At 50.2% G+C, this 26912-nt stretch overlaps 1 protein-coding gene across 3 annotated transcripts in view; it reads right to left on the reverse strand.

Annotated features, from left to right (window-relative positions):
* LOC142091846 (acid-sensing ion channel 2) overlaps nucleotides 1-26912 on the reverse strand; it is a 507500-nt gene that overhangs the window by 82762 nt on the left and 397826 nt on the right. The window contains exon 1 of one of the 3 annotated variants that reach the window (XM_075171242.1): nucleotides 21308-21409. The exons of the other annotated variants lie outside the window; for them this stretch is intronic. Within the exon in view, the coding sequence (XP_075027343.1) occupies nucleotides 21308-21394 (87 nt within the window). The 5' untranslated portion in view covers nucleotides 21395-21409. Of the gene's footprint in view, nucleotides 1-21307; nucleotides 21410-26912 lie in introns of those variants that run through there. 3 annotated transcript variants of the gene reach the window in all.

Here is a 26912-nt window from a genome sequence, read left to right on the forward strand (position 1 = left end):
AAGGAAAGGCTTTCGTTAAGAGACTCCAAGCGGCGTTTCAACTCGCCGTGTTCTATTAAATAGGTACAACTCCCCAGCCTCCCTCCTCCTGCTGCACACACCACAGGCTGAACTCACCAAGGCGTAAAATAACTGCACAGGTGAGCTATTAGCAAACGTGTCAAAACCCTTCCTTCCAAATCTATTACGCTGGTAACTCATAAGAAAGTACCATTACAGCTGGGGCCTATCACAAACACACACCAAAAAAAAATAGGTCAAGCGAAAACGTGCCTGAACAGCATAAACAGGGAGTGGAAGTTGGAGGGGCTGCAGCAAAATCCGGTCCGTTGTCGGTTGATGCCTTGCACCCTCACTCTGCAAAAGACTGAAATAATGCCACTATTTATAAACTGCCCTTTAAAAATAGAAATGTCAATCTTCCTTGCTAGGAAATTGCCTGATTTTTTTTTCCCCTCAAATACAGGTGAGAGGGAAGGGGAAAAAAAAAAAAAAAGTTATGCATTATACATGGCAAGATTCATTTTTTATTAGATTTCTTGCAGCTACATCATCGCCGCATCATTGCGGAGTAACGAAGTAACGGTGCAGCATCTCTGGAGCGAGCAGCCTCCTGCAAAGCCCGCAGCTGGGGGTCCCTCCCGCAGCACGGCAGCCCCACCAGCGTGAGATGGAGCCACCATCCCCAGCATCAATCACAGCCGCTGTCCCGGTGTCAAAGGCAGAGCAGCGATTTACACGTCACCAACTCAACACAGGCACTCGCTGCCAAGTTTCCACAATGTCTTTATGTCCTTATGCCACCAGCCTCTGCCTTCGCTTGCAGCAGACGGCTGGTTTAGAGATGCCAGACCCCAAACTGGGAGCGATCCATACCCAGCACAGCGTAAGCACCCGAGCATCCCCCCAGCAGCGCGCAGGACCGCAGCGGGGCTGCCACCGCCTTCCCCTCCACTTCCAAGCCAGGTAGTGCAAAACCCCTGCAGAGCTCCTTATAGCACATCATAGCCCCCATAGGCAGAGCGTTACCGTGCCCAACCCCTGCAACCGCTGCCGCTTCCACCCTCCGCTTGACCACGTTAAGGGTTTACCGAAAGCCGTGCAGGAGCAGCTTTGAGGAGCTAATTAGGGGCTCCAGCACTCGGCATCGGTAATTGCCAATGTGCGAGATGACGCACATAGGAGCTTGTTTTGAAACCCAAGCAGTCGTGTGAGCTTTGTGTTAACAGGGAAATAGCGACCGACCTTATTGCGACTGGGGAACAGACAGAAAAGGGCTGTTTGATTGCTTCCAGGCTAAACCCCCCGCGCCTTTGGTACGAGGCAGGCGGAGGAGACGTCTGCCAGGCCAGGTTATAACACCATCCCGATAGAGCAGAAGAGTAAATATGCAAACCAGAGGGATAATATAAGGGACTGAAGGAAATGAATGTGTGAAGTAGATGAATAAGCAGATAAAATGACACGTTTAACTGGAAGAGCCGGGAGCTGTTTTCCCAGAGATGGTATTTTCTGCTCCCGTTAGTCATCGGGTACAGCAGGGGCAGCAGCCAACAACTGGTTTTTCTGCTGCGAGGCTTCGCTTTGACTGTAGCAGCCCAGAGAAATCACTCACATCTTGTTTGGGGTAAGCATACACATTCCTATACTAAGAACACCTCTGCGACTGTAAATAAAGACGCCAGCAACCCTGCCTTTCCTTAACAAACAGCTTTTTGGCTGAAAGACCAGAAGTTTTCATCAGCTGCTCATCTACCTCCGGACAGGTACCCGCACACGCGAACACAGGCACAGCATCGGTGCTCCCCAGCACAGGGCTGCAGGCAAACTTTAACCCTCGTTAACCCCCAGCTGCAGCTCACGAAGAGCAGAACCCCCAGGAAAACACTTCTCTGGTCCAAATGCCCAACTTCGGTTATGCGTGTCATGAGCAAATCTCAGTGGATTCCTTTATTTATTGCTAAATAAATAGAGTAAGTCCTCCTTTGCACGCAGACTTGGATGTCAACACAAGTCTTTAGCTTCATTTAATGCTTATTAACTTCCGATGTCCGATAGCCACGTGAGCCAGGAAAGAAAACAGCAATTCCTCGCTGCCAACGGCGATGATGGCAAAGAAGCCGCCACGCACGTGCGTGGCATCTGCAAAGCCTCCGTGGACTCTGCCAGTCCCCTCGTAGATGCATCTGCGGAGCGGGAGGGCCACGGTCGTTAAGGTTAAATTAAAGCAGCTTGCAAAAATAAGCTTCATTTATTTCCTGATTTGTTCTTCCCTCAGGACATTCCCAAAAGCCAAATTTTTTTAATTTTTTTTTTCCTCCCCTCCACTTGTGAGCCTTACCAAGGATTAATTTGCTTGGAGTATTTGAGTCATTACGGTTTGGTGATTTTTGGAAAGGAAGATAAATGAAACACAAAAAGAGGAGAGAGCAACAGAAACTCTGTGCAAAAGCAACAGTCCCATCTCCATCTCCCTTTTCCTTTTCTTTTTGAATAAAAAGACCCTTTTTAGAAAGGCTCCTGGGGCACAACAGCTCAGCTTTGAAACACGCAGTTCGATCCAGCAAGAGATTATTTAAACCCAGATGCCCAACTTTGCTCGGGAAGAAACTGGGTCTGCTTTCGCCAAGCTGTGGGGGTTCAAACCTCGGAGCAATCCGCAGCAGAGCTCATTGCTCGGGGCCCTGCTGAGTCCGGCGTCAAGGCGAGGAAGAGCTGAATGAACCGAGCCCTACAGCAGCCCCGGGGCAGCCCCCGTGCGTGGGCTCAGGTGCAGTGGTTTTCCCCACCGCTTGCCACCCAGCCACCCCAAAGCCAGGGGAGGGCACACAACGGGGCTTGTAGCCATCAGACCTGCTCCGCGTGGGCTTGTTTTCCCCTGCCAGCCCCTGGCAATGAGAGTCTTTGTGCCTGGTAACAGGCTGGACCTGCCCAGCCACGTTTGGAGCAAATCCCACCAGGAATGGTTGGGAGGACTACGAGCAACTCCCACAACCGCATCTGTTTTAACACTTTCAGAACCAAGCCTCGCAGACAGATATCCTTCAAGATATCCTCCAAACGCCCGAGTCCAAGGTTTGTCCAAGTCCTGGCCCTGCAGCTCAGGTTTATTAATCCAGCAAGAAAAAACTGGGGCAGGAACCCACAGCTCTGGGGTGCCACCGGGGGCCAGCAAGGAAAAGCTCCGCAACCTCCCCTGCGCAACACCTCCAAAAATATAAATAAAAACACAAGGCAAGTCTTCTGCAAGCTTGAAAATCAGACGCACGAACTCCAAGATCCTAGGTCAGCCCTTCAAGGTGTCTGCAATTGAGGGGCTTAGACTCTATCCCGGATTCATTTCCACCCGGTGAAGCTGGCAAAAATCCAGGCTTTGAACAACTGGGACAAGCACCGTGTTGTAAAAAACCCTTACTTTTCCTCCAGAAAGCATCTTCATCTCTGCCAGTCCAAACGGGCACTTGAAGTCCCTGCACGTCCCGTTCTCCCCAAGATGTGCTGTGCCATCCATGTTTCCTTGCGGATGTGGGTAGGGCTGGGTTAGAAAAAGATTTGAGAGAGACTTAAGTTCTCCAATGAATTCCCCAGCCTGCCTATTAGGAGACAAGGGAAAATCGCCAGGCTAGAAGTGTTAAAAAAAAAAAATCTCCAAATTTTATTTGTGTGTATATACATCTCTCCCCAAATTATATCTATAAATTATAATACCAAACTATCCACAAAAGGACAAGGAAATAGAACCACTTGCACTGATGCGTCCTGCCCATCAGTCTTGAAACCATTTATTCCAACCCCTCTCCACCCAGTTCCCATTAAAAATCAACTTTGCAGACGCTGAGCTCATTGCGTTACTGCTCCACACCACGGCAGCCTGTTCCAATAGCAACTAATTGCTAACAAGCTCATTACAAGATGAAAGCAGCAGGAATGTAATGCTGGAATTTTTTTTTTTGCCTGTCTGCAAAGTGAACAGCTGGCCACCAAACCTAGAGGACTAATCTAATTAAACAGTAACAAAAATACCTACATCAATGGCAAAAAAAAAAACCCTTTCACTCAGATATAAATGTTCTCTCCTCAAAGTTCATCAGAACTTTGTCAATTCTGAGACCGTTTCCGACCGTTGCACTCGCAGGGAGACCGAAGATTCGTGATCTGAGCCCAGCTGGGTGCTGGGAAGAAAAAAAAATAACGTGAGGAGGCAAAGCAGATGTTGGCAAGGTAACCTTGCTGTAAGAACACGGAGTCACCGGGGGGTTGGTGCAAGGCTGCTCCTTTGGAGCCACGTTGTCCAAGCGAGGTTCACTCCAGAGCTAAACCAGTTTTGCCAGAAAATTGAGGAACTGCACGATCTGATCAGGTGTTTGACACGTAGGTATTTCTTTTTGCAAGTTCTCTTACTCAGTCATTGCTCTTTGTTTTGCTCTGTGTCATGCTGGACATCGGGGGTTCTACCTACCCCAAACACCCTCTGCCATGGACAACAGCAGAGCAGCAGGAGGGACGTGGGATAGCACCCACCCAAGCACAGCCTGGTCTATCCCCGTTTGGGGGAAGCGTGTCCTTGAGCGCAGGGGGAGGACCTTCGAGCAGTTTTCCACCCACCTTCCCTGCAGCTTGTCACTGCTGCAACACGGTCCCTGGGGAGTTGGACTTGGAGCCCATGCTCACGTGCAGGATGCACGTAGAGTGAGGTGGAACCCAAGACCAGCTCCTCCATCTCAAGGTATAACGGAAAATCAGGGCAGAGATAACGAAAGAAAATTATGAGCAAATCTACAACCGATCACCCCAAGCCTGGGCTGAAGCCCTTGTGCCAACACCCACAATCCCACCCCTGCTCCGCCACGAGAGAAACGCCGAAGCTCTCGCTGATCCATCATTGAAGCTCACGAGCTGCTAAATATTCACCTGCTTTATCACATCACGAGCAATTTGTTTTGCAAAGTTTATGAGTCTCCCCTCAAGGGCCTGGGTTTTACAGCGTTTGTTCAACCAGGATTTTGCAGGCCTGCAACAGCACCAGCTTGCTGCGTGGTTTGAGCTGGGTTGTGCTCGGCTTTTGAACCAAGTCCTCCAACCGCCAGCGCCTCAACGCCCGGTCAGTCCATGCAACAAGGACAGTGAAACACCCTCCTTCAAGGCTTTCCATGCCAGTGTTGATACACTAAATAAAGCAATTTTTAAAGCACTAAAGACACACTAATTCCTGCATCACGGACACCCAAGGCTTCCAAACAACTTACTCAAGAGGCAGAGCATAAACTAACCCACGGCATATCCCAACCCGCTGCTGATCTTCTTCCAAAGCAGCAGCACGTCTTCGTCACGATGAGCTTTAGCCTTATTATACACCAGCTTTTCTTCCACCCATGATTTAGTTGCTGCTGCGTTTTATGTTTAAAAGGTAAGGAAGTATGAATTAGCAAATGAGCTCTGTGCATAATGCAATCAGCCTGCTACAGGCGGGCTGTATCCCCCCACTCCGGCTGGGATCCCCAAATCAGCAGACAGGAGCCTGTTTTCGTGATGTCTAACATCAAAAGGGCATTGCCTTTCCGAACCCAGAGGAGAGCAAGATGAAAACCGAGCAAGTGTCAGACTAATGCTAACAAGCACTGATGTCTCAGGAACGACTTCTAAAACAAACAGGTTGCCAGATATCAAGAATTTTGTCGGGGTTTTTCTCCCTCCTGTTTAGTTGCTGGGAAACCACCTCTTCTGAGGCATCTCAGACCCTTTTGCACTTGTTCCTTGTTCCCCGACAGAAGTCAAAACTCTCCGCGCGAGTCCCTCCAACGCCACGGGGAGGTGAGACGAGACTGTGATCCTTCAGATGGGAAAATTAGAGGTGAAGACCCAACCATGGCACGGCCGCCCCTCGGTGCTGGGCTTTTTAAGACCAAAAAGTCAGCAGTCCCACTAATAACCTGCCTTAACACAACAGAAGGGCTCACGCACTTGGCACTGATGGTTCCGTCTTCCCTTCATCTCCACTGGAGCTCATCTTTAATAAGACAGGCAGGAAACAGAGGCCAAAGAAGCAAAACTGCTTCAAAATAGTGGAGGGGAACCAAAACAAAATGCAGTATTTTCCACGGGAAGTGGAAAGCAGCTCGTGTGCCCGGCTGTATGGAAGGAGATCGCACCGTCTTGGTGCTGCTCGAGAAGGCTGGTTTCTCCAGAGTCACCCAACGATATCTATTTATTAATTTTTTTTCCATTTATTCGTTTAACTCATCTGGTAGCTCCAGCCATGCTCCTGGAGAGCACCCCCATTCACCCCTCGCTGCAGAGAACTCCTCACGCTTGCGCTGCAGCCAGGCTTGCTGCCCTTAATAACACATTTAAAAGAAAGAATAGCCGTTCTAGCACTTTTATTTCACCTTCTTCTCTTAGAAATGAGGTATTTAAACGTTTTGGGTTAGTAGGCCACAAAAACCTCTGAGCATTGCGATGATCATACAGATGAAAACCCTCTCGAGCTACTTTCCTCTCCCCTTGCACGAGCCGCCCAGCGTCACTCAGGGGCACCTGCATGTTTTAAAGTTGCTCCCGTACTTTATTTCTCTGGTTCTTCCCCTTATAGACTCTTTTCCTCAAATCCATCCTCCTCTCACATCGTCCTGGGAGAGACAGCTCGGGGCTGAGATCTCCATCAGCTGCAAGAGGTGAACATGGACTAGATGAGGTGAACGTTGGACTAGATGATCGTTGTAGGTCCTTTCCAACTGAACTATTCTATTCTAACATTTAAAAGCAGCCAACGGTGCCCTCAGTTCTGACCTTCTCCCTACCAAGGGATAATTACTGAATCAAACATTTCCATTAGCCCCATATAAATACCCACCTCCCCGCACCGCGTATTCTGGATTGCGGCACGAACCACCCACGTCAACCCGGAGTTTTAAGCAATGAGCTGAAAGAGGGAGGGGGAGGGAAAAAGAGACAAAAGGAGACAAGTGGGAAAGGTCGGGGGCTCACGAAAGCTCGCCAAAAGCAATTGCCATCGCAGAGATGCAGGCAAGGAGGGGCCCCCGGCCCCTTTCGGAGGTAAGGGAGGACCCCCAGGCTCCCCTCATCCTAGCATGTATTTTAGGATGAGATGTAGACTTTCTGTAGGGATCCCTCGCTGTTTTTTTCCTTATCACACAAAGTTTAACTTTCTCTTTGAAGCCGAGGGTTGTTTTCCCTTTCCCTTACATATATATTAACAGTTATGATTGTGTAGGGTGCTGTAAAGGAAAATCCTCCCCCTTTTCCGAGTCTCTTCTCCATCACTCGCTCCTGGAGCGCACTCGGCAGCACTGAGGCACATCCCACCAGCACCTTCCCCAAGAGGCAATCACCACCCAAGACAGGATGACAAGCCAACAAGGAAGATCCCCAAAACAACGACGCCCACCATGCTAATAAAAAGGTAGACCGATGACTCAGTCAGGCTGAGAAACGCGGAGAGGAGTGCATCACGCGCTATTTTTAATGTTTGGATAGCACAAATCCCACCACCCACCTACCGCAAACTCAAAGCTCTTCCCCAGCGCTTGGCATTTTTCTGCCGGTCTTATCTGACCGTCTGCAAACCTCTCCAGATGTTTCCAGCATCAGGAGAGTTGTTGTAACAGATCAGAGCAGCTTATCAAATGCACACCGCTTCTCTTTGTGCGAGGCAAAAAATAAAGAAGTCACCTTGGCAGATCCTATTGGGATGTTCAAAAGAATCCAATATTTCCTACTAAATCCCACACTTTCTCCAGCCCTAAAGCCAGTAACTTTTTTTAGGTGACCACATCATTAAAAACATGTCCAGACATCACAAAATGACCCCGGGCTTTTGTGGCACCCAGCCAAACCCCTGGACTGTGTAATCCCACAGTACCCGATGTTTAAAGGCCAGCACTAAGGACACCCATGAAAACCTCTATTTTGGGGCGGATGTTTTTTAAATTTAAGTGCCTAATCCTTACAATTGTAAAGGAAAGCTTGGAAATTCCATCTCTAGGAATACCCAAGCCAGAAGGCAAAACACAACTAAGAAAATCTTTAACCCTCTTAAAACGATATTTTTATTAATCTTCAGCCAACTATCAGGATTTGCTCCTGCTCAACCATTTGGTGCATCTTCACGTGCAACAACATCCTCTCCTCTGCCAGAAACTGCAACGGAGTTGCTTCTACCCAGCGTACCAGTCTGTGCAAAGCTACAAAACCTGCAACTCATGGTGATGGACCTCATTCCCACGTACGTATTATCTTTCCCAAGAGGTGGCAGATCTCAAACCCAGGAGTCACTCTAAATGTAACCTCCCCAACCTTGGGAAGCATGAGATGTGGTAGGGAAAAGGGACCTGTAATTTCACCATAGCGCCAATGCTACAACCAATTACTTGATAATGATGGTTTAATTCGGTGGGAGTAGAAGAGCACTGGATCAAATTCTGTTGAAAAGAAATAGCCTCTTGTGCAAAGTCGAAGTTGAACAGTTTGACTTCGTGAGCGAGAGGTCTTTTGAAAAGCAGGAGATATTCATGCGGTAACACTTGCACATCCCGCAGCTATAAATCCCCAGCAGCCAACACAGAGAAACACCAGGAGTCGAGATGAAGCTTGTCCAAGCAGCAAGTCACGCTGTCACAGGACACTAATTAATTTATTGCACTTCCCTACCCAGCTAAGAACGTTATTTATACCTGCCTCTTCCAATGGCTTTGCTACGCGAGTGTCTTGGACACACTGGCACATGCAATTAATTTAGCACAATTAATTTAGCACAAAAAAAGTTAAGCCAGAAGAATCGACACAAGCAGTAAAGCGATGGGGAATTGTCCATCGCTTGGAAAAAAATCAAAGGCAGAGGACTTTCTAGAGCATGGTAGCACTCAGTCAAAAGGTTTTTGTTCAGTATTATGGGGAAAATACTGCTCAACCAACAGTGGGTTGGGCTCAGGCAACCAAGCAGCAGCACAGCCGATGCTCAAGCACCAACCGGCAGCCAAAAACCGGGGATGGCAATGGGAACAGGACGATGGGAAACGCAGCAAGAGCAGCAGGGAGGTGATGGAAAGGAGAGGGAGGACCAGGGAAAGTCACCCGGAGTGATGCAGAGCACCCAGGAAGGAGCCTTCTCCAAAGGCTGTGCCAACGCCGGGGCACGCACGGCGCTCGGGAGCGGCTGGGAGCTTGCAAGCAGGAGGAAAAAAAAAAACCAAACCAGCCAACACAGGAGCATCCATCTGTCCTGTCTCTCTCCTCGCTCCGCTTGCCTGGCAATAAAGCCACCACAGAGCCTCTGCCCTCCAGCGTCATGAAAACATATGATCTTAGAGTCCGGAAGATCATACTTTTAATGCCTAGAAACTGCATTTTAATTATTTAATGAGAGCGCAGCTAGCAGAAACCGTGACACTGAAATAGCCTCCTACAACCACAAACCCACCCCTGTAAAGCAAGGAGCCATTACCTCATCAAAAGGTTGGGGACACTTATGTCCCTAACCCCAGGACAGAGAGGGAAAGAGGGCGTGTGAGAGCAGAGAGGGCAGGAAGGATGGAGGATTATTGCTTCCAACCACATTTGGAGACTGATAAACCTGGATGGAGGGAAAGGATGAGGGAAATCAGAGCTATGTTCAACGCAGGGACAGAGAAGAGGAGGCAAAGTTTGTAAAGATAAAAAGCAAATGCACTTTTCAGAAGAAAACCATCAGCCAGCTTTGCGTGCATCCTTGGCTGGTTGCTCCATCGAAATATATTGGTGGAAGCACGAGAGCGAGTATCGATAACCGCTAATAAAATGCACAGCACAGAATCCAGCCGCAGCCCTAGGTGCAATAAGTCATCCAAGACTTGTAGGAGGTTTCTACAGAGAGACTATATGGATGCAGGCATTATTAGAAACAGAATGATTGATGTGTTTGATATGGAACGTGTTGATTTTATGACGGTGTAGATAGCTGGGATTATGTGCATGCAACGTCTGGATTTGTCACCTTATGCAGTAAATATTTTCAGTATTGTTTCGCAGTGAATAACTCAAGGCAGGGTGATACCTTATGTTGAAAATACACTCTCTGGAAGGAATGCATTTTTGCATTCAGCTGAACATAAACTGGTTTAGAGACCAGGAGATGCTTAATTACCACCCAGTGCAGGGAATTAGCTGGTTATCTTAACTGTTCCACTGCAACTGCTGCTCCAGCCGCAAAGAGGTAGTCCCAACCTCAACGCTCCCACATCCCACCATGAGCAGCATGCACATTTCCATGCATTACGCCAGGAGATGGTAGCACAGGGGGAAGACAATAGAGGGTAAAGACTATTAATCCCTTAGAGAATCCATTGCTATTGCAAAATATTTGTTATAAAGTTATGTGCACCTGGGGGAACCGTACGATACATACTGGTGTGCTTTAGGGAACATTTAGGCTGCTTTCCTGCTGTAGTACGGCAAAACACTTGCCTATTTTGCACTAATTTTGGAGGCATTTGGTAGCTTCTACTAAATTTAGCAAGGAAAGAAGGTCTGAGAGAGATGAAGCCCCACAACACAAGCCCCCGGGGAGCAGGCTGGTGACACGGTAGCTGGTGTCCCTGCGCTCTCCCATGGGGTTGTGCAGGGAGAAGCAGCCTCAAGGGCTCGTTCCCGCTCCCCGTGGTGCCACCACGGAGGTGTGCGAGCACACCCACAGCTTGCCTTGGGACCCAGCACCACCCTCAGCATCCAGCCCTCCTCAGCTCCCCAGGTGCAAAAAGGGGAACCCCTCTCCCCCAGCTCCCGAAGGTGATGGAGGGGCAATTCCCAAGACGAGGGCCATACCCAGAGCAGGCAGGGAGGAGGAAGCAGCAAGCAGGGAAAGGCGTTCCTTCTAACACTCGGCAAGGCCCCAGCTTCCAAAAAAAAAACCAAAACACAACAGTGAAAACAGGCTCACAAGCCACACTGCCTTCCAGACCGCAACAGGAAAGACCCGTTAGACCTCCCGAGCGGCCACCTCTGTCACACAGCCCACTCCATTCTCTCTGCACTCCCCTCCCAGCACCTTGAGAAAGGGCTGGTGAGAAAGTCCACTTAAATTTCACTTGCCGTTTTGCAAGTGATTTCAGACCCGTTTTCCTGGCTATTTTGGCCACTGTGTTTGCCCTCAGGCAGAGTCGGAGAGAACTACGTCTCTTCCCACCGCCTGGTTGAAGACGGCAAGGAAAGAGAGGGGTTTTCCTCTCTCACAAGCACACGCAGAGGAAGTTTTCAAACACCCCATTCAAAAACAAGAGGCACAAAACACCTACGATCTACACAAAGTATCTCTCATTGATGTTGCTGCCTGGATGGAGAAAAGCCAAAGACTCCTGGTTGGAATTACAAGGCTTTAAGGAGCACAAGCTCAGGAAGGACCTGATGCACCCAACTCCGTATGACTTTGGATGAACCCTGAAGCATCCACCCACAAGAAACACAGTTTAAGGTCCCCAGCCCCAAGCAGCAAGCCCTCTAAGAGACCACAAAAATCAAACACAGCCCCGAGCAGACCGCCAGCACTGCACATGGAGATGTTTCCAGCAAGCCCTCAAGCCAGAGGGAGATGCTACTCAGCTTCACCATTTCTCCAACCGCTTGCAAAAAATTTGACATCTCTGAAATCTATGCTGTTTTTCAAGCGGTTTGTAGCTACAGGAATACAGCTCTAAGGTCAAGTTGCCGATGCTTTTGCTCCTGCCCACTGCTCAGACAGATCGGGGTCCTTCCGCAAGAGTGAGCTGGGAAGCACTGATGCATTAAGTCTAATAAAGCTACAAAATGAGGTTATTTATTTTTGTCAGTAACATATGTTGGGAGCCTATAAAGATTTACATGCCCCCAATGAGACACTTCCGATCATTATATAAATTCATTACAAAATATGGAGTGAATTCCCTATCACAGGTTTTCCTTGGTTCCAGTTGTTGAAATGTTTTTAAAAGGCAAAAAGGAAAGAAAAAAAAAAACCTCAAACCGCAAAGGTTTCAGTCTTTTCCAATCATATTATGCAACTTTTCCCCCACGCTGGCGGCAGTAATTCCTGCTTGTGAATCACAGCTAATTGTATTATAATAGGCCGTTCTTCTCGATTTAATATACCATATGAGAATCAGTACGTGAGCGGGTGTGGTCACAAGATTAGTAACAGCTCTAGTTCTTAATTTACGTTCACACTTTTTTATTGAAAAATTTAAAGCTCAAGGGTGTTGAGGAGGATGTTTTGCTGGAGTTTGTTTTATTCCAGAAGTAAATTACAAAATTGGGGGAGAGGGGACTGGAACAATCAAAAACAAATTACAAATACCTGCTCCCACTGCATGAAATTACAGCGCTCTGAGTGAGGGAAAAAAACAGAGGAAGAATTCCCAGGACTGCCTGAGAGCAAAATGAACCAGCTGCATTATCACGGAGGTTTGCAACAGGGTTCCCCATTTTCAAAAAGACAGAAGAAAAGTAGAGATAAGACCATACTCCAAAACAGATCAAGATGCATGGGTGACTTTTGGCTGGGTTACAGAATAGCAGAGACAGGGGACCAGGAAAAGGAAAGGAAATTAGAGAAGGGTGAAAAAGTGGTGAAAACTGCAAAGAAGGTAAGGCAGAATGCAGGAAAAAAAAGAGAATTGTAATGAAGCAAACAGGCAGAGGAGAGCAAAGGAAGAAGAAATAGCCCCGCTGCTAAACCCTGGCCAAGCCTGCCTCTGTGCTTTTATGCCTTTCGGGGCCAACACGTGTCTTTTGAGTTTGATTTTTATTTTTTAAAGCATGGGCAATCCATTCCAGGCAGGATTTCCCCAGCTGGCTTCACGCCCCACGTGCGCACACAGCGACCGCGGTCCCTGCGCTCGGAATCAAGGGCACTGCACCACCCTGCCCTGCAGCCGGCACCCGCGCCGGGGACCGGTGCTACCCGATGGTCGGTGCCCACCCCAGGCTGGCCTCTGCCTGCACGGTCAGGGAATGGAAAATGTGACCTTGGATGGCATCAAGATGCAAAACCTACGGACGAGCAACAGCCCCGCACGCAGGCTTCGCCCTAACCAGGGATAAATGTATTTTCAGTGATACCCCGCGATCCGACTGGAGCAGTTCTCCTCCATCCCGGCTCAGGAGGCAGGAAGCCTGCAGCCAGGATGGAAAAAGCAAGCCCAAAAGAAAAAGCTCATCTCGGCTCCAATTTCAGCCATCCCACTGGGAAAAGTGACTGTTTCTGGAGCCGGTCCAGGATGCTACAAAGCCCTTACGGCCCCGTGCAACGCTCCAGCCGGGAAAAAGCTCGGGCAGCCCAGGGATTTTGGGATAAATGCCATTACCCTGAACTACACCCAGAGTAAAGGGCAAACCCCAGCAGCCTCCGGGGGCTAACAGGCTCCCCACAGCCATTTTCATTAACCAAACTCTCAGCAGCATCTCGCCAGTGCGTGGGGGCAGCAGGGAGCCCGAGTCTGTCTTACTCCCACCCTGCAGAAGACCTGGATTTCTGCTGCATTTATTTAACCTCCCCACACCAGCTTCCTTTGGTACCTACGTAACAATACGAGAATTATTATTCTTTGCGTTTGGTACGTATTAGTAGATGGTCGGTGGATCCTGAAGCAATTTGCAAATATTAATTAAGCCTTAGCAGAATCCCTGAGTGGTAGGTAACTGTAATTATGTCCCTAATTATATTAATTCTGCTGTAGGGCGGCAAGTAATTATTTGGAATCTATTATATAACTAAACCAAATCTATGTTGATGATTACATGTTTAGCATGCGACTAACTGGTATTTCGTTTCCTGACTCATGGCTTCAGCATAAATGGGAAAAAAAAAAAAAAAAGAAAAAAGCTTGTAGAAAAAAACCACACAGTAAAGTCCTGCTAAAAATCCCTCCTCTGTTTCTGCAGTCTGATTCCCCTCTCCCAAACACACTCGTCCCTCCTCTTGACAAACAGCACATCTCCACATCCCTACGCGAGCAAAGGGGTTTGGTCCTGTGCTCCAACCCAGCGACAATATAGGACCAGAAACTGGGAGAAGCTCTGAAGTTTCATGGCGGTAGTGGGAAAACCTTCGCTGAATCCTTTCCCCACTGACCAGATTTTTTTTTCTTTCCTGCCTGAAATAACAGTCCCCATAGTTTTCACCCCAAACACTGGCCCAGATTTTGTTAAAACCTATCAATGCACAAAGTTTAAACGCTTGCATCTGAACCCAGGTCAAGTGGGCTCCAAAGCATGGGATGCAAAGGATCCAGGAGCACGTACCAGCACAAGCACAACCCTCTTTCCAAACCCAGTGAGCCAAGAGGTTACAATCCTATCCCCCTTCACAGCCACACAATCCACAGCACATCTGCCCTCCACCAGTCCAGCAAGGAGCCCCAACGCAAAGGTCTCCTCCTGCTCCAGACCTGAGTTTTGGCCAAACCCAGAGGAAAAATGACCCTAGTGCAGCCCCCCCACCAGAAAGACATTTAGTCTTCAGAGATCTCCTCCACACCAAGCACTTGCAGTGCAGCGCTACCCAGAAATACAGACCAAGGGGCTGTAAAACCTTAAAATATAAAGAACCTTCCATTTTTTTTCCCCCTAAATTAGCAAGGCAGAGTAGGTGTCCCTGAACACCCCCATCCTACACAGTTCACGACAAGAACCCGGGCGGCACATCTCCGCATCAGCTTGAAAAATTTCACCGTGGCCTTCCCGGCGCAGCGTATTGATGGAGCTCGGAGACTTAGTGCTGACCCAGCAGCGAGGTGCATTCCTCAGATCAGTTTTATGCCAGCCTTTAAAACCCAGTGTCATTTTTCAAATCAAAAGCAAAAAAAAAATAGAGGCGAAAGTCAGAGCAGCTTTGCTGGACCAAGCTGATTATCCACAAGGCAGTAAAGGATTGTTCCCCGCAGCCTGTTCCCGATAGCCTGCGTCTCCATAGCTCTACGTCCCCCGTAGACGACGGATTTAGGCAAGTTTCTATCCACCCTCACCCCTGAATCTTCTCAGTCCCTACTTCTCTGCTCCATCCCAAACACATCCTTGTTAGAGACTACCTCCTCAAAGATGCACATCCAGCCCTCACAGCCACCCTTGGCTTGGACAACCTACACAGCTCCTTTGGTCCTGCCTGATAAATCAATGCCCACAGTCGTACCTCTTTTATTGCCATTATCCTGCACGCTCTCCTCAATTTGTCAATTTTTTTTTTTCTTTCAAGGAGATACTCCAAAGATAGAGGGTTGAAAAATACAGTTTTGTGGCAATTGCGTATTATCTTCCTCATGTGTGGAAGGATACTGGTCTGCACTGTGTTGAAAGGCACCTCTATCTAAAATCTGTTTGAGCAAGAATTGGCTAAAAATGTTCTGACAGAAGAGTTTTCAAAGCATCTCCATTTTTCCAATGGAAAATTATTAAAGAGGTCTGCTGCGACTATATGGTCTACACTTAAGGAGAAGATGAAAAGTCAAGAAGACGACACCAAACCAAAATGTTTGCAGAGTTTTACATCATGAAAAGTTCTAACATCATACCTATTAAAAAAAAAAAAAAAAAGGTCAAACTAAGTCCCCCAGGAGATGGGAGCTCTGAATTCCAACCAGACCTAACCCACCTCCTGAAAGCCAGAACTGGGAAGGAGAACCAGCCCCTTCCAAAACAAAACGTACACCTTCGCCACGCCAGATGCCAAGAAGTGCAAAGTGCTCTGGCAGACGGCCACGCTGATGAAGATGAGCACATCAAAGGGCTAATTCCAACCCCGAGGAACCATAAATAGAGATGAAAACGGCAACCCCTTCACATCAATTGGTGTCACTGTCAAGCCAAGCTCCCCGCACCGCTGGGTTGATCATTTTAATTCCCTCCCGTTCCCTGGACTGTCCTGCTCCAACACTGCACCCACCACCTCCCTTAGCTAACCCCGTGCCACCCCTCCAAACACCACAGCAAACAGCCCTTACAAATTCAGTGCCAGCACCAAGGTGACATTTGTCCACTGGTGCTCTGCTGATGTGGTCTATCAATCCCATGAGACAAGATAAATTAGGCTATCTGCTGCAAAAAAAAAAAAAAAAAAAAAGGACTTAGGTACCCACATTCCAGCCACATCCCATTTCAGACTCCTAAATCAAAAAGACGCTGTAATAAAAAGCCCTGCAGAGCTGCTGGCTACTGCCAAAGGAGCCGGTTCTCTACAAGCATTAAGCTTGTAGAGATTAAATAAGGTGAGAGAAGAAGCCCACGACCCCAGATCACACATGCTGCCCAGCTTCTCTTGCTCCATGGATTTATTTATTAAGTTATCTCATAACCTCTCCAGAGCAAACCCGCTTTGGAAGGGCTAGTGCAGCACCAGCCAGGCGATGCTCCTTGGTCCCCACTCTTCTCCTTTAGCAGCTCAATGCTCATCCACAATCCAGCAATTAAGCGGCAATCTCCAAGCCAGCTCATCTCAATTTTTATTCCCCAGCCTAATTGCAGTCACAATCACCTCCACAACCAACTCTGCAGGAAAACAAGAATACCTAACTTCAGTGCAGGGACCAATTGACCCAAACATACATTAAATCGCCCCAAACCCCTCTTCGGAGCCAGCCCACCTTTCACAGCGAGCATCGTTTTGGGCAGCACTTAGTACAGTTCAGTCCTAATTTCTCCTTGGATTCGTTGATGCTAACTAACACAACATTAGTAATATTACTTAATGCCGCTGCAGTCTGGTGAGGAGAGCACGGACTTGGCACTGCTGCTTTAATGAGCGAGACTGAATCCAACTGGCTCCACTCGTAGCTCCCTTAAATGGCAGTTGTACAAATCGGGAGCATATTTAAAGCTTCAGCCCCACATCAGCATAATTAAACGCAACCCACTTCCCTTCCAAAAGCAACAGTAACAGCAAGCCAGCTTTAAGTTATGTTTGGAACTGGTGCTAAAAAAAAAAAAAAAAATAATTAAAATAAAAATATAACAGAATAGGGATCTAAAAAGGAATTGGGTAAAACAGTTTGTTTGCAGTAGAGTGAGCAAAATCCCCAAACAAACAAAACCACACACGCATGCTGCAATTACTGTGCAATTAGTTATGGTGGTGCTAAATATGATGCTTACAGCTACTCCCAGCCTCGGTCCATCCAAGCTGGCAGCACAGCGTTTCCCATCTCAGTCACAACAAAAGCTGATGCGAACCCAGTGCTGGCAATGTCTCATTAATTTAGTTTGATGAGTGTCAGCTTCACATTGGACACGGCTTATTATCTGGTGGGGAAACAGCAAAATAACCCCCCCACCCCGGCATTCAGGAATATTTTTAAAAATGCACTTTCCTGCAGCAAGCAGCACCCGGATCTCTCTGCAACTGTTACCCCATAAAATCTCTGTTCTGGGAATAAATAAAAATGTTTTAAAAAAATAAATGGTGAGCAAATAAAAACACTAACAGGTACTGACTGCAGAGCCTTCGAAGCAGCCCCATAAATCACAGCCTTCACCAGGGCTCGTTTCAGCGAGGTGCAATCAGGGTGGAGACCGAAACCTGCCACCCCCCCCTGCAAAGCCCATCTCTTCCCCTCGCAGCGGGCAGGTCGCGAGCTATGGTTTCCCAGGCAGAGCCACAGGTGACAAGTCTTATTTGGGAAGTTATTAAATCAGGATGAGGTAATTAGCCCATAAATCCCAACTCGTGGGATGCATTAATAACTTCCTCAGAAAGAAAAAAAATTTAAAAAAAAAAAAAAAAAAAGAAATCGATAAGCACAGGACAGGACAACCGAGATAAATATTTTGGAAACACAGAGAGCTCAGTGGAATAAATCAACACCCGAATTCAAGCAATGCAGAGCAAAGCAATCGTCCACTTAATCCTGATACTCAGTTACAGACAGATGGGGCCATTCCTGCAAGGGAAAGCAAACCCCATCTTCAATCATTAAACTGCCCAGCTCTGACAGTTTCGTATTAGAAATTGGAAGAAGTTTCTGAAGGACACCAACTGCTGAGCAGTTGCTTCCCTTAAAGCCTCTGAATCAAGGCGACAGTCGAGCACGTGCACAACCATCGCCTCGTGCAACGGCCGGGCTTTTAGGTCCAGCCTATGGAGATAAGTAAACCCACATACATTGACTGAGGGGTACCAGACTCCTTCTCGCATATACAACCATCCCCATCCAGCTGCAAAACGCTGCACACAGCCGACAAAACCTACCTCGCGCAGGCAAGAGAATAATTCAAAACCGAGTGCTCGTAAATAAGGTAAACACGCCCAACTAAATCGTTTTAGTCCTGCAGCACCGAGTTCCACAAATCAGTGCAAACCCCCTTACATTTACATACGTCAGGGAATAAAAAAGCAATGCTACCTACACATTGGTTTTGCTGTGCTAATTCTCAAGCAGCCCTTTGCTTTTCCATGTTACAGAAGTGCAGTTGCCACCGTACCCCAATGGCATAAAGAAAGCGAGGCTGAAAGGAGAGGCAATCTCTTGTATGAGATGCACTAACAGAGTTGGAAACAATAAAAGGAGACCAGCTCTCCCATCCAGAACCTTTTCTTCTGCTTCAGATCTAAGGAAGGACTTGTTTGCTCAAAAACAAGTCTGGTCTGGCCTTTTTTTTTTTTTTCCCCAATGAAAGATGTAACCCTGCAAGTATTACCTCGCTCTTGCCCTTCGAGACAGAAAATGCTCTTTGAGCAGCTGAGCAAGTATAAAAACTGCAAAATACTCTTTACGCTATCATTTATTCAGTTTGCATTTGTTTTCTTTCACCCACTTTGCTTCATATCTGTGCCCAGTTCAAGCCACGCAATTTTCTTGCCCCTCCTTGGTGCTATTTTCCTCCCAGCTCAGGAGGAAAAGCAGAAGCTTCAAGTAACCCAGACCCAAAGGGATGCCTGGAGCTGCTCAACTCTCAACCCTCACAGCAAACCCCAAGCTCTGCGTTTGGTACCTCGACCCCAGACCACGGGCCCCGGGAGCGAGGACACACGCCAGACCCCAGAGAAGTTGTTTCCAGCATCTCCCCCAGAAACATCTCTCTTTACTAGGGATTCACAGGTGGAAAAGCTCCTCAGCCTTTACTCAAGGACGACGCAGAGGTCACTCCCTTTTGCTTTAAAACAGAGAGGAGGAAGGCCGTGCGGTGACGGAGGGAGTTGGCACTGACCCCCCTCCCCCTGCTTCACGCAGCAGCTCGGTGCAGGGAGGGCAGATCCAGTTGCTTCCCCTGGCACGGAGGGCTCCCACCTCCCCCCACCCCAGTGTCCCCCCCTGGGGCCACACACCCCTCAGGATGGGAAGAAGGGGAAAAATTCCCCTGTATTTTTCCTATTTCCCCAGCTGAGCGATTCCACACGACGGCACAGGTCCGACAGGAGAGATGGGGAGCGCTCCCCTGCGCCCCGGGCCAGGTCCTGGCGTGCTGCGAGCTCCCAGCAAGACTCTCTGGGCTGACACACACCCACCTCCTTCCCTCCCACCCTCCAGAGGCAGCTTTTCAGATCTGTGCAGGATGGTTCCTTAGCCCTCCTCGGTGATATGAAACAGCTGCTGCAGAGCATTTAGCAACCAGTCACAGCAAACAGACTCTGCCCTTAACTCCCGCATCACTCCCCACAGCATCCTTTGCCCACGTCAAGCCAAAGCAGCGCTCCAGGCTTTGTGTTTCCTGGGACAACGTGAATCGTGTTGGCTTGCTCGCCGCAACTTGGAACAAGAGTTCATTAAAACCTGCAGTCAGGTCCTACTGATGACTAGCGAACATCATCACACTTGTAAACTGGGAAACGGGAAGAGGGAGGCACCTTTTCATAGCCCAGAGGCTGAGTGCCTGCTTCTGCCTATTACTCCCAAATTTCCTTATGCCACTGTACTGGTTTGCAGACTCGTCCTGCTAGAAAGGTCCTGTCTCAGTATGATTTTTTTTTTTTTTTTTAAAGCGTGCCATTTCTGCTCATTTTCGCAGCAGCAGCATATGCTAACTCAACAGTCCTGCACGGCTCACTTCATCCCGCAGGGATTTTCTCTGTCCTCCCCTTTACAATTCAGCAACCAGCTAGGCTGATGTGACAAGCCCAAAGAGACAATTTCTTTTGATTTTAGGTATGCATCTCAGGCAGCACTTACAAAACAGGGAATTAAACTCCTCTCCTGCGTGCGGAGCAGCAACAGCTCAAACTAGTTCTCTCTCCCTACAGACACCAGCACCACTAACAGCAGCAAGAGGATTTAATCACAGTGTATGCATCTCTCTCCTGGATATCTGCAAAGATTAGAAGAGCAGAATATTCCAGCACAATAAACATCCAAGTGCTATCAATGAAGTACGAAAGAGTCATTCAAAAGAGTCGAGTTTCAGCTCTCATTTAGAGCTATTGCAATTCAGTATCTCCTCTTACCGCTTGCAAACAGTCCCACAGGAATTTTTTCAAGCAGAGAGACTCTTGGTGGTTTGCAAAACACTGCCCGAAGTTTAGGGGTTTGATCCCATCTCAGAGTCCACAAGCAAACTCCTGCCTGGTGCATCAGCACTCCCACAAAGGGGGCCGGGGGCCTTCTAGAAGGTAAAGGCGGCAGCTCCAATTAGCAGAGCTCATCATTTGCAAACCAAATCACGCTGCACAACACCACACAGCTGCGCAGGGTGCAGCTCAGCTAACCCACGAGGAATTCACTGGGCAGCAAAAGGAGCAGGCAGCAAACTAAGTGCCCGAGCTGACCCCCGGCAGGCAGCCCGGGAGGGGCCCGGCCGCCAGCCCCCAGCTCCGCGGGGCAGAGCTCAGCCCAGGCCTGCATCTGCAGCCAGGGTTCACCTGAGGAAACTTTGCCTCCCAGCTGGGGATGGAAAAAGTCGAGATGCAACTATGCCGAGAGCAACAGGGAAAGCGTGACAGAAGTAGCAGGAATGGCTGCAGCTTTTTTTTTTTTTCCCCAATTAAAAAATAAGGGAGCAGCGAGCCCCTCACCACCCCACTGCTGACGGCCAGAGTCACTCTTAAAACAGAAAGCATCAACTTTGGTCCAGAGGAGAAATAAGCATTCAGGCGCACAGCTCTGCCGGGGAGCCCCTGAGAGGGGGCTGCAACGGGAACTCGGCAGCTGCTGGGGCCGTTCGCTGCCCCGCCCGGCGATGCTGCACCCCGGCCCCCGCCGCCCCCGCGCAGGGACCCGCCACCGGCCCCCAACGCCCCGAGCAGCGGCACGACCGTGGGGAAAAACACGCACCCAGCGGCGCGGAGAGCCCGGGGCGGGGGGTCCGGAAAGGGGGGGGGCGAATCGGGCCGAGGGGAACCGGGGGCTTCCCCGGGCGCACTCACCGCGGAAAAGTTGTGGGGCCCGCAGAGCTCGCCGCGGTACTTGCAGGAGAGCAGCATGTCCTCCAGCTGGTGGCCCAGGCGGTCCATGAAGTCGGCGCTGATGCCCTCGTAGTGTCGGGGGGGCAAAAAGAGCCGAAAATCGGCCAGTTTGGCGAACCACCGAAGCCGCGCCTCGTCGCCGCGCAGCAGCTCGGTGAGCAGCGGGCGGGCGGTGCGGTTGGGCAGCAGCAGCCCCAGCCAGTGACCCGCGTAGTAAAGATCCCCCTTGGAGAGCCGGGGGAAGCGGAGCGGGTTGTTGTTGCAGAGGGTGACGGCGGGGAAGGGCAGCTGCCGGCTCCACTCGGTGCGCACCTGGGTGTGCGAGGGGAAGGAGAGCCAGTGCAGCAGGCGGTTGGAGGACCAGGAGAGCAGCAAGCCCAGCGCCGTGCAGAAGGCCAGCACCCACAGCGCCCGCCGCGGCAGCGCCGCCCGCCGCGAGCACATGTGCCGCAGCCCGTGCAGCCGCGTGCGCAGCGGCGGCGCCCGGCGCCCCCGCGCCATGGGCGCTCCCCGCCGCCGCCGCCGCCGCCGCCCCGGGATCAGTGCGAGCAGCGCCGCGCCATGCCGGGCCCCGCCGGGCCCCGCGCCGCGGCCGGCAGCGGCCCCGAGCGGCGGGGGGAACCGCCGCGGGCAGCCCGCCGCGCCGGCACCGAGCTCTCCGCCGGGCAGCAATTCCGGCAGCGCGGCATGCCGGGCCCCGCTGCTGCTGCCGTTGCCGCCGCCGCCGCCGCCTCCCCCCCGCGCCGCGGGGCGGCCGCACCCCGCGGGGGGCAGCGGGGCGGCCCTGCCCGCGAGCCGGCCGAGCCTCCCGCCCGCCCGGCCGCGCCGCTCACATGCTGCGGCGCCGCTCCCCCTCCCCGCCCGCCGGCACCGGGCGCCGCCCGCGGGAGCAGAGGGCTCGGCGCGCCCCGGGCTCCCCCGCAGCCCCGCGGGCTTCCCCCGCCCCGCCGCGCACCGACGCCCCCGGTACCACCGGGCTCGCGCCCAGGACCTCCGGTGCTCCCCGACACCAACCGCCTTCCCCGCCCCGGCGGTCGCTCCGGGACCCCCCCGGCGCCGCTCCGCGGGGCGAGCGCTGCGGGACCCCCCCCACCCCCGGGCGGCCGCCTAGCCCCGATCCGCGCCCGCCCGCCCCGCGCTCCGCCGGCCCCGGGCGGCTCTCATGCTGCCCCGGCCGGGATGCCGCTGCCCTCCGTTCCCCCCGGGAAAAGCCCTCCGCCGGGCGCGCCCCGTCCGCGGGCGAGGAGGAGGAGGAGGAGGAAGAGCGGGGCGAAGCTTTCCCGAGGTGCAAGTCCCGGCTGCGGCGGCGAGCCCCGCCGCTCGGCGCCAGCCGCGCTGGGGAGGAGGAAGGAGGGAGGGAGGGATGCTCGGCCCCGATCGCGTCGTTCTTTCACAGGAGTAGCCCCCTCCCGCCTCCCCGTTCCTCCCCCGGCAGAGCAGGGGGGAGCGCAGCTCCCGGGCCCGCTGCTGCCGCCGGCCTTGGCCGGGGTTTGGGGAGCCCTCCCCGCCTCCCTCCTCCAGCCGGAGTTTGTTTTGCTGCTTTTCAACATCCCCGGGGGAAAACATCATCTCACAGACACAAGCAAAGCCTCTAGAAATACAGGCAAGATTTGCAGCCTGCTGTTCGTAGCGGTTGTTTTCTGGGGAAAGTGGTTGATTGGTTTTTTTTTTTGGGGGGGGGTTGCTTTTTGCTTTCCGTAGCAAAGCTGCTCTATCGTCCTCCGCTTCCCTGAAAGACGAGTGGAAGCACGGAGAAACGCATTCACCAAAGCATCACCCCCCTCCCCGACCCTTGCTACCCTTTTGCCGAAGGGTCATGCCGAAGCCCAGAGAGCCCTTTGGGGGACACAGGGCTCATTTTGCCCTGCATCAGATACATAAAAAAAGCCCTTTTCCCCAACACCTTGACAAGACGGCAATAACTTGCGATATATGTTGGCATCTCATCGGGTTTGCTTAGCTCTGATTTCTGAAAAGCAGCTCGCTGTTACCTTCATTTTGATTTCAAATAGTACCAAGAAGCATTCCTATAATTGTGTCCAATTAAGCTGTAAGTGGCAATAACTGCTTTGAGTCCCCCCTGATATTTTTTCTCCTCTGAATTCATTTTCCATGTGCATTTTGATCCGTTGTGTATTTTTACCCAATAGATGGAGCCGTCACAGCCTGGTTATCTCCAGCCTCTTTCAGAGAGTTTCTTTTTCACTGTGGCAAAGCTGCAAACGTGCAGCAAACCCCAGCAAACCCCGAAATCCCACTTCTGGCCCTGGGGCCACGGGGAAAAATGTGTTTGGGGGGGGCCCGAGCTTGTGCCCCCGTCCCCCGTGCTGGAGGTGGTGGCAGCAGTGATTTGCACAAACACGTCAACGTGGGCTCAGCTTTACTCCCTCAGATAACTTTGACGATTTGCAGTGCCCCTGCTCGCGGCGTACTTGTGTCCGCGCTCTGCAGAAGTTTTATCATTTTTTAGCACTGCTCATAAGTGTCAAAACCTTTTCAAACTCAGACGGATGGCCGTGACCTTTCTTAAACCGAATGGGAAAAGGCCAGAAATTACTACATTCGTTACAAAGTGATATCTAGTCGCTCCCATTGAGCCTCTCAGCCTGGTTTCAACGCAGATCTCAGCTTTTTTCCTGCCGCCTGTTGAACTCAGTGGCAGTTTTCCCCCCTTGGCTCACTCACAGGATAATAAACATCCAAACCACTTCGCCACGAGGTGGTCTGAGATTGTTATACCCATGATATATTGACACAAACCCGAGGAAATAAAAGGTGCCTGACTATAAACATCCTCAAACATTCCCTCCCCCACAAACCTCACCGCTACCTTGCAGCAAAGACACCCTTGGATGGTGCCAGGTTCCCTGGCAGTGCCTGGGCTGTGGGTTGTGCCTGGCTGGAGAAACACAGCGCAGCCCTGGACTTTGTCCACGTGTTTATTTTCAACCTCTTCCCCTTCTCTAAAGGGTTTTCACTTGTTTTTTTGGATGGGGGTAGCTTGGCAAAAGGGGATTGTAAAGGAAAGTTTGCATGGAAAGCTGCTTTTTTCCCCTTAAATGCGCCCACTCCAAATTATCTGCTCAAATCTCCAGCTTGATTCATCACAGGGAAGTGACTTTTCTTAATTAAAAAAAAAAAAAAGCTGATGGTAAATAGGAGTATGACCAACTTCATCCTGAGCTGAAATTCAAAAGCTTCCCCATGAAAACTTTATGAAGGCAAACCAGACAAAACCTGAGCATAAAATTCAAAGCCTGCATCAGCTGGTGTCACGTCTCGCCCTGCCGGGCCACCCACCCTTTGTAAACCCATTTCCATTTTTCAAGTTATTTGAGAAAGCAGCTCCCGTTACCCACTCACCCTGTGCACTTGCTTAATTGGAGTCCTGGTTAATTCTTTACGCAGCCAGAGCAGCTTAAAAGCTTATTGGGCTTTATGCATGGAAGGAATAATAGAGCTGGAATCAATAAATTGTCAATTATAAATAAATAAAGTCAACAAGTCAGTTTTAAAATTATTCCTCGGGGTGGGTGAGTTTGCTACTTCTGTTGGAGAACAGAATTTGAATGGAAAGAAAACTATATGGGAGAAATTCAGTGAATCATTTCGGGTGAATCCTGCCATTCTGCCCCCCAAGGCGTAACCTGTGTGCTCCTGAAAGGTATGGAAAAGACAAATATTCTGAATTTTTTCTAAACCAAAAGCATTGCCTTCTTTTGAAACTTCATTTTCACTTCAAACATCAACTCAGGTTAAGACAAAAAGGATTAAATAAAAGCTTTAAAACCCCTGGAAAGTAAATCATAATACTTTGTTCCAGCTGGACCCTTTTATTATTATTATTTAATTCATCCCATAAGGGAGCAAAAGGAGTGAAAGCTCAACCCCAAACACTTTTTCCTCTGGACTCGCAGTGTGACTGGCAAGCTGAAAAACCCACAAAACCCTGTTTGCCAGAGCCCTGCAACCCCCCGGGAGAGCGAGATGCTGAGTTAAAAGCTCAGGTCCATAAATGTGAATTTGGCGAAAGAGTTTCTGAGGTTTCCAGGCTTGGCTCGCAGGGCTGCAGCGTCACTCCACCCCTGGGAAGGGGAGTGAGTGCATCCCAGGGGATTTATGGGATTTATTCCGTTGCTCGGTTCTGCAGAGCAATTCCTGGTGGGTGTGGGCAGCAGATTTATCCCCGGTTCGGCACCACGACGACTTACGGGTTGGTCGTAACAGCGTGAGCGTACCCAGGACGTGGATCAGCTTCGCAAAAGCTGCGATATCGCCTGGTTTATAGCGGTTTTAGTCCCTAAAAGCAGGAGGCGAGATGACAGGGATGGGATCAAAGGGTGCAGGACTCTGATCAGCACCTTGCAGCATTGGTTTTTGTGCTGTCAAAGCCCCTGAAAAACGAAGGGCTTGATTTTAGCTCTCGGGAGCTCAAGCCAAGGAGAATGGGGGTCAGATACTAAAAAGCCGGTTGTCCCCAGGCAGGAGGTTCAAGTCACCGTTGGTTGGGAAAGGGACCCTCATTCCCAGCACAGAAGCATCCCCCGGTGCCACTGGAGATGCTGGTGCAGAAAGCAAAGGCTGAGCACAGCTGGGCACCGCTGGCTGGCAGGGCAGCCTGCAAAGCTGCCGGCTTTGCTGGGATAGGATTCGGGCACCGACGCACAACCAACCGCCCCGGCGGGGCAGATCTAATGTTGCAGCCCAGCAGGTTGGTGTCTCACCAAAAAATGAGCGTGCTCCTCTGTTGTGTTCTGCAAACACCAATCTTTCCAGAATAATCCTCTGCTTTGCTTAACTGCTGCAAAAACAATTCCTGCTGAAGACACCATGTTATGAGAAAGTCATAAAATACTTGGAAATAGGGGTTTCCATGGAAGCTACCATCTCAGCCTTAATTCTATTACTGCTGCCTCAAATCCCATAGTATGCGACAAACCCGCCCTGGCGCAATCCGAGACCAGCGCAGCTTTGGGGAACCTGCAGGGTGCTGCCACCCCACGAGCAACGCCTTTATGCCAAAGGGGGTTTGTTTTCTTTGGTTTTGTTTTATTTTCCTTGAAAGTAAATTATTGAGCTTCCAGCTGTGAAATTCGCCGAATTGATTGAGGATTCTCAGAGCAGAACCCTCCTAGGTACAGCCCTGCACGGCATCTGTTATAGGGATTTTTCTGGGTCTGCAGTGTTCCGGGGCTGTGTGTTTTTAATGTAGGGACGCAAAATACTTGATCCATAATAAAATATTGAAGGCACATAAATAATATGTCAGTAGCCTCTTTCTTAATCTGCTGCATGCATTCTAGCATCAGTAGAGTAGTAAAATGGTTTGCAGTTTATAACTCTGCTTTCAGATCCAGAAATAGGGAAACTTTTGATATCTCATCTTCCATGCCTTGTGTGTTTGATCACCCAAGAGTGATCAAACAAATGCCCGAGGGAGTAAAGATGCTGCTGCTCTTTCGGGGATTACGCTGGGACTTGCAGTCTCTGAAAAGCAAATAAAAGCGGGGTTTGCTAGGGTTATGCAGCAGGCTGCTAAGGATTAATTAGAAAGACTTTAGGAGGA

The sequence above is a fragment of the Calonectris borealis genome, chromosome 22 (assembly GCF_964195595.1).
Source record: "Calonectris borealis chromosome 22, bCalBor7.hap1.2, whole genome shotgun sequence".
Taxonomy (NCBI): Eukaryota; Metazoa; Chordata; class Aves; order Procellariiformes; family Procellariidae; genus Calonectris; species Calonectris borealis.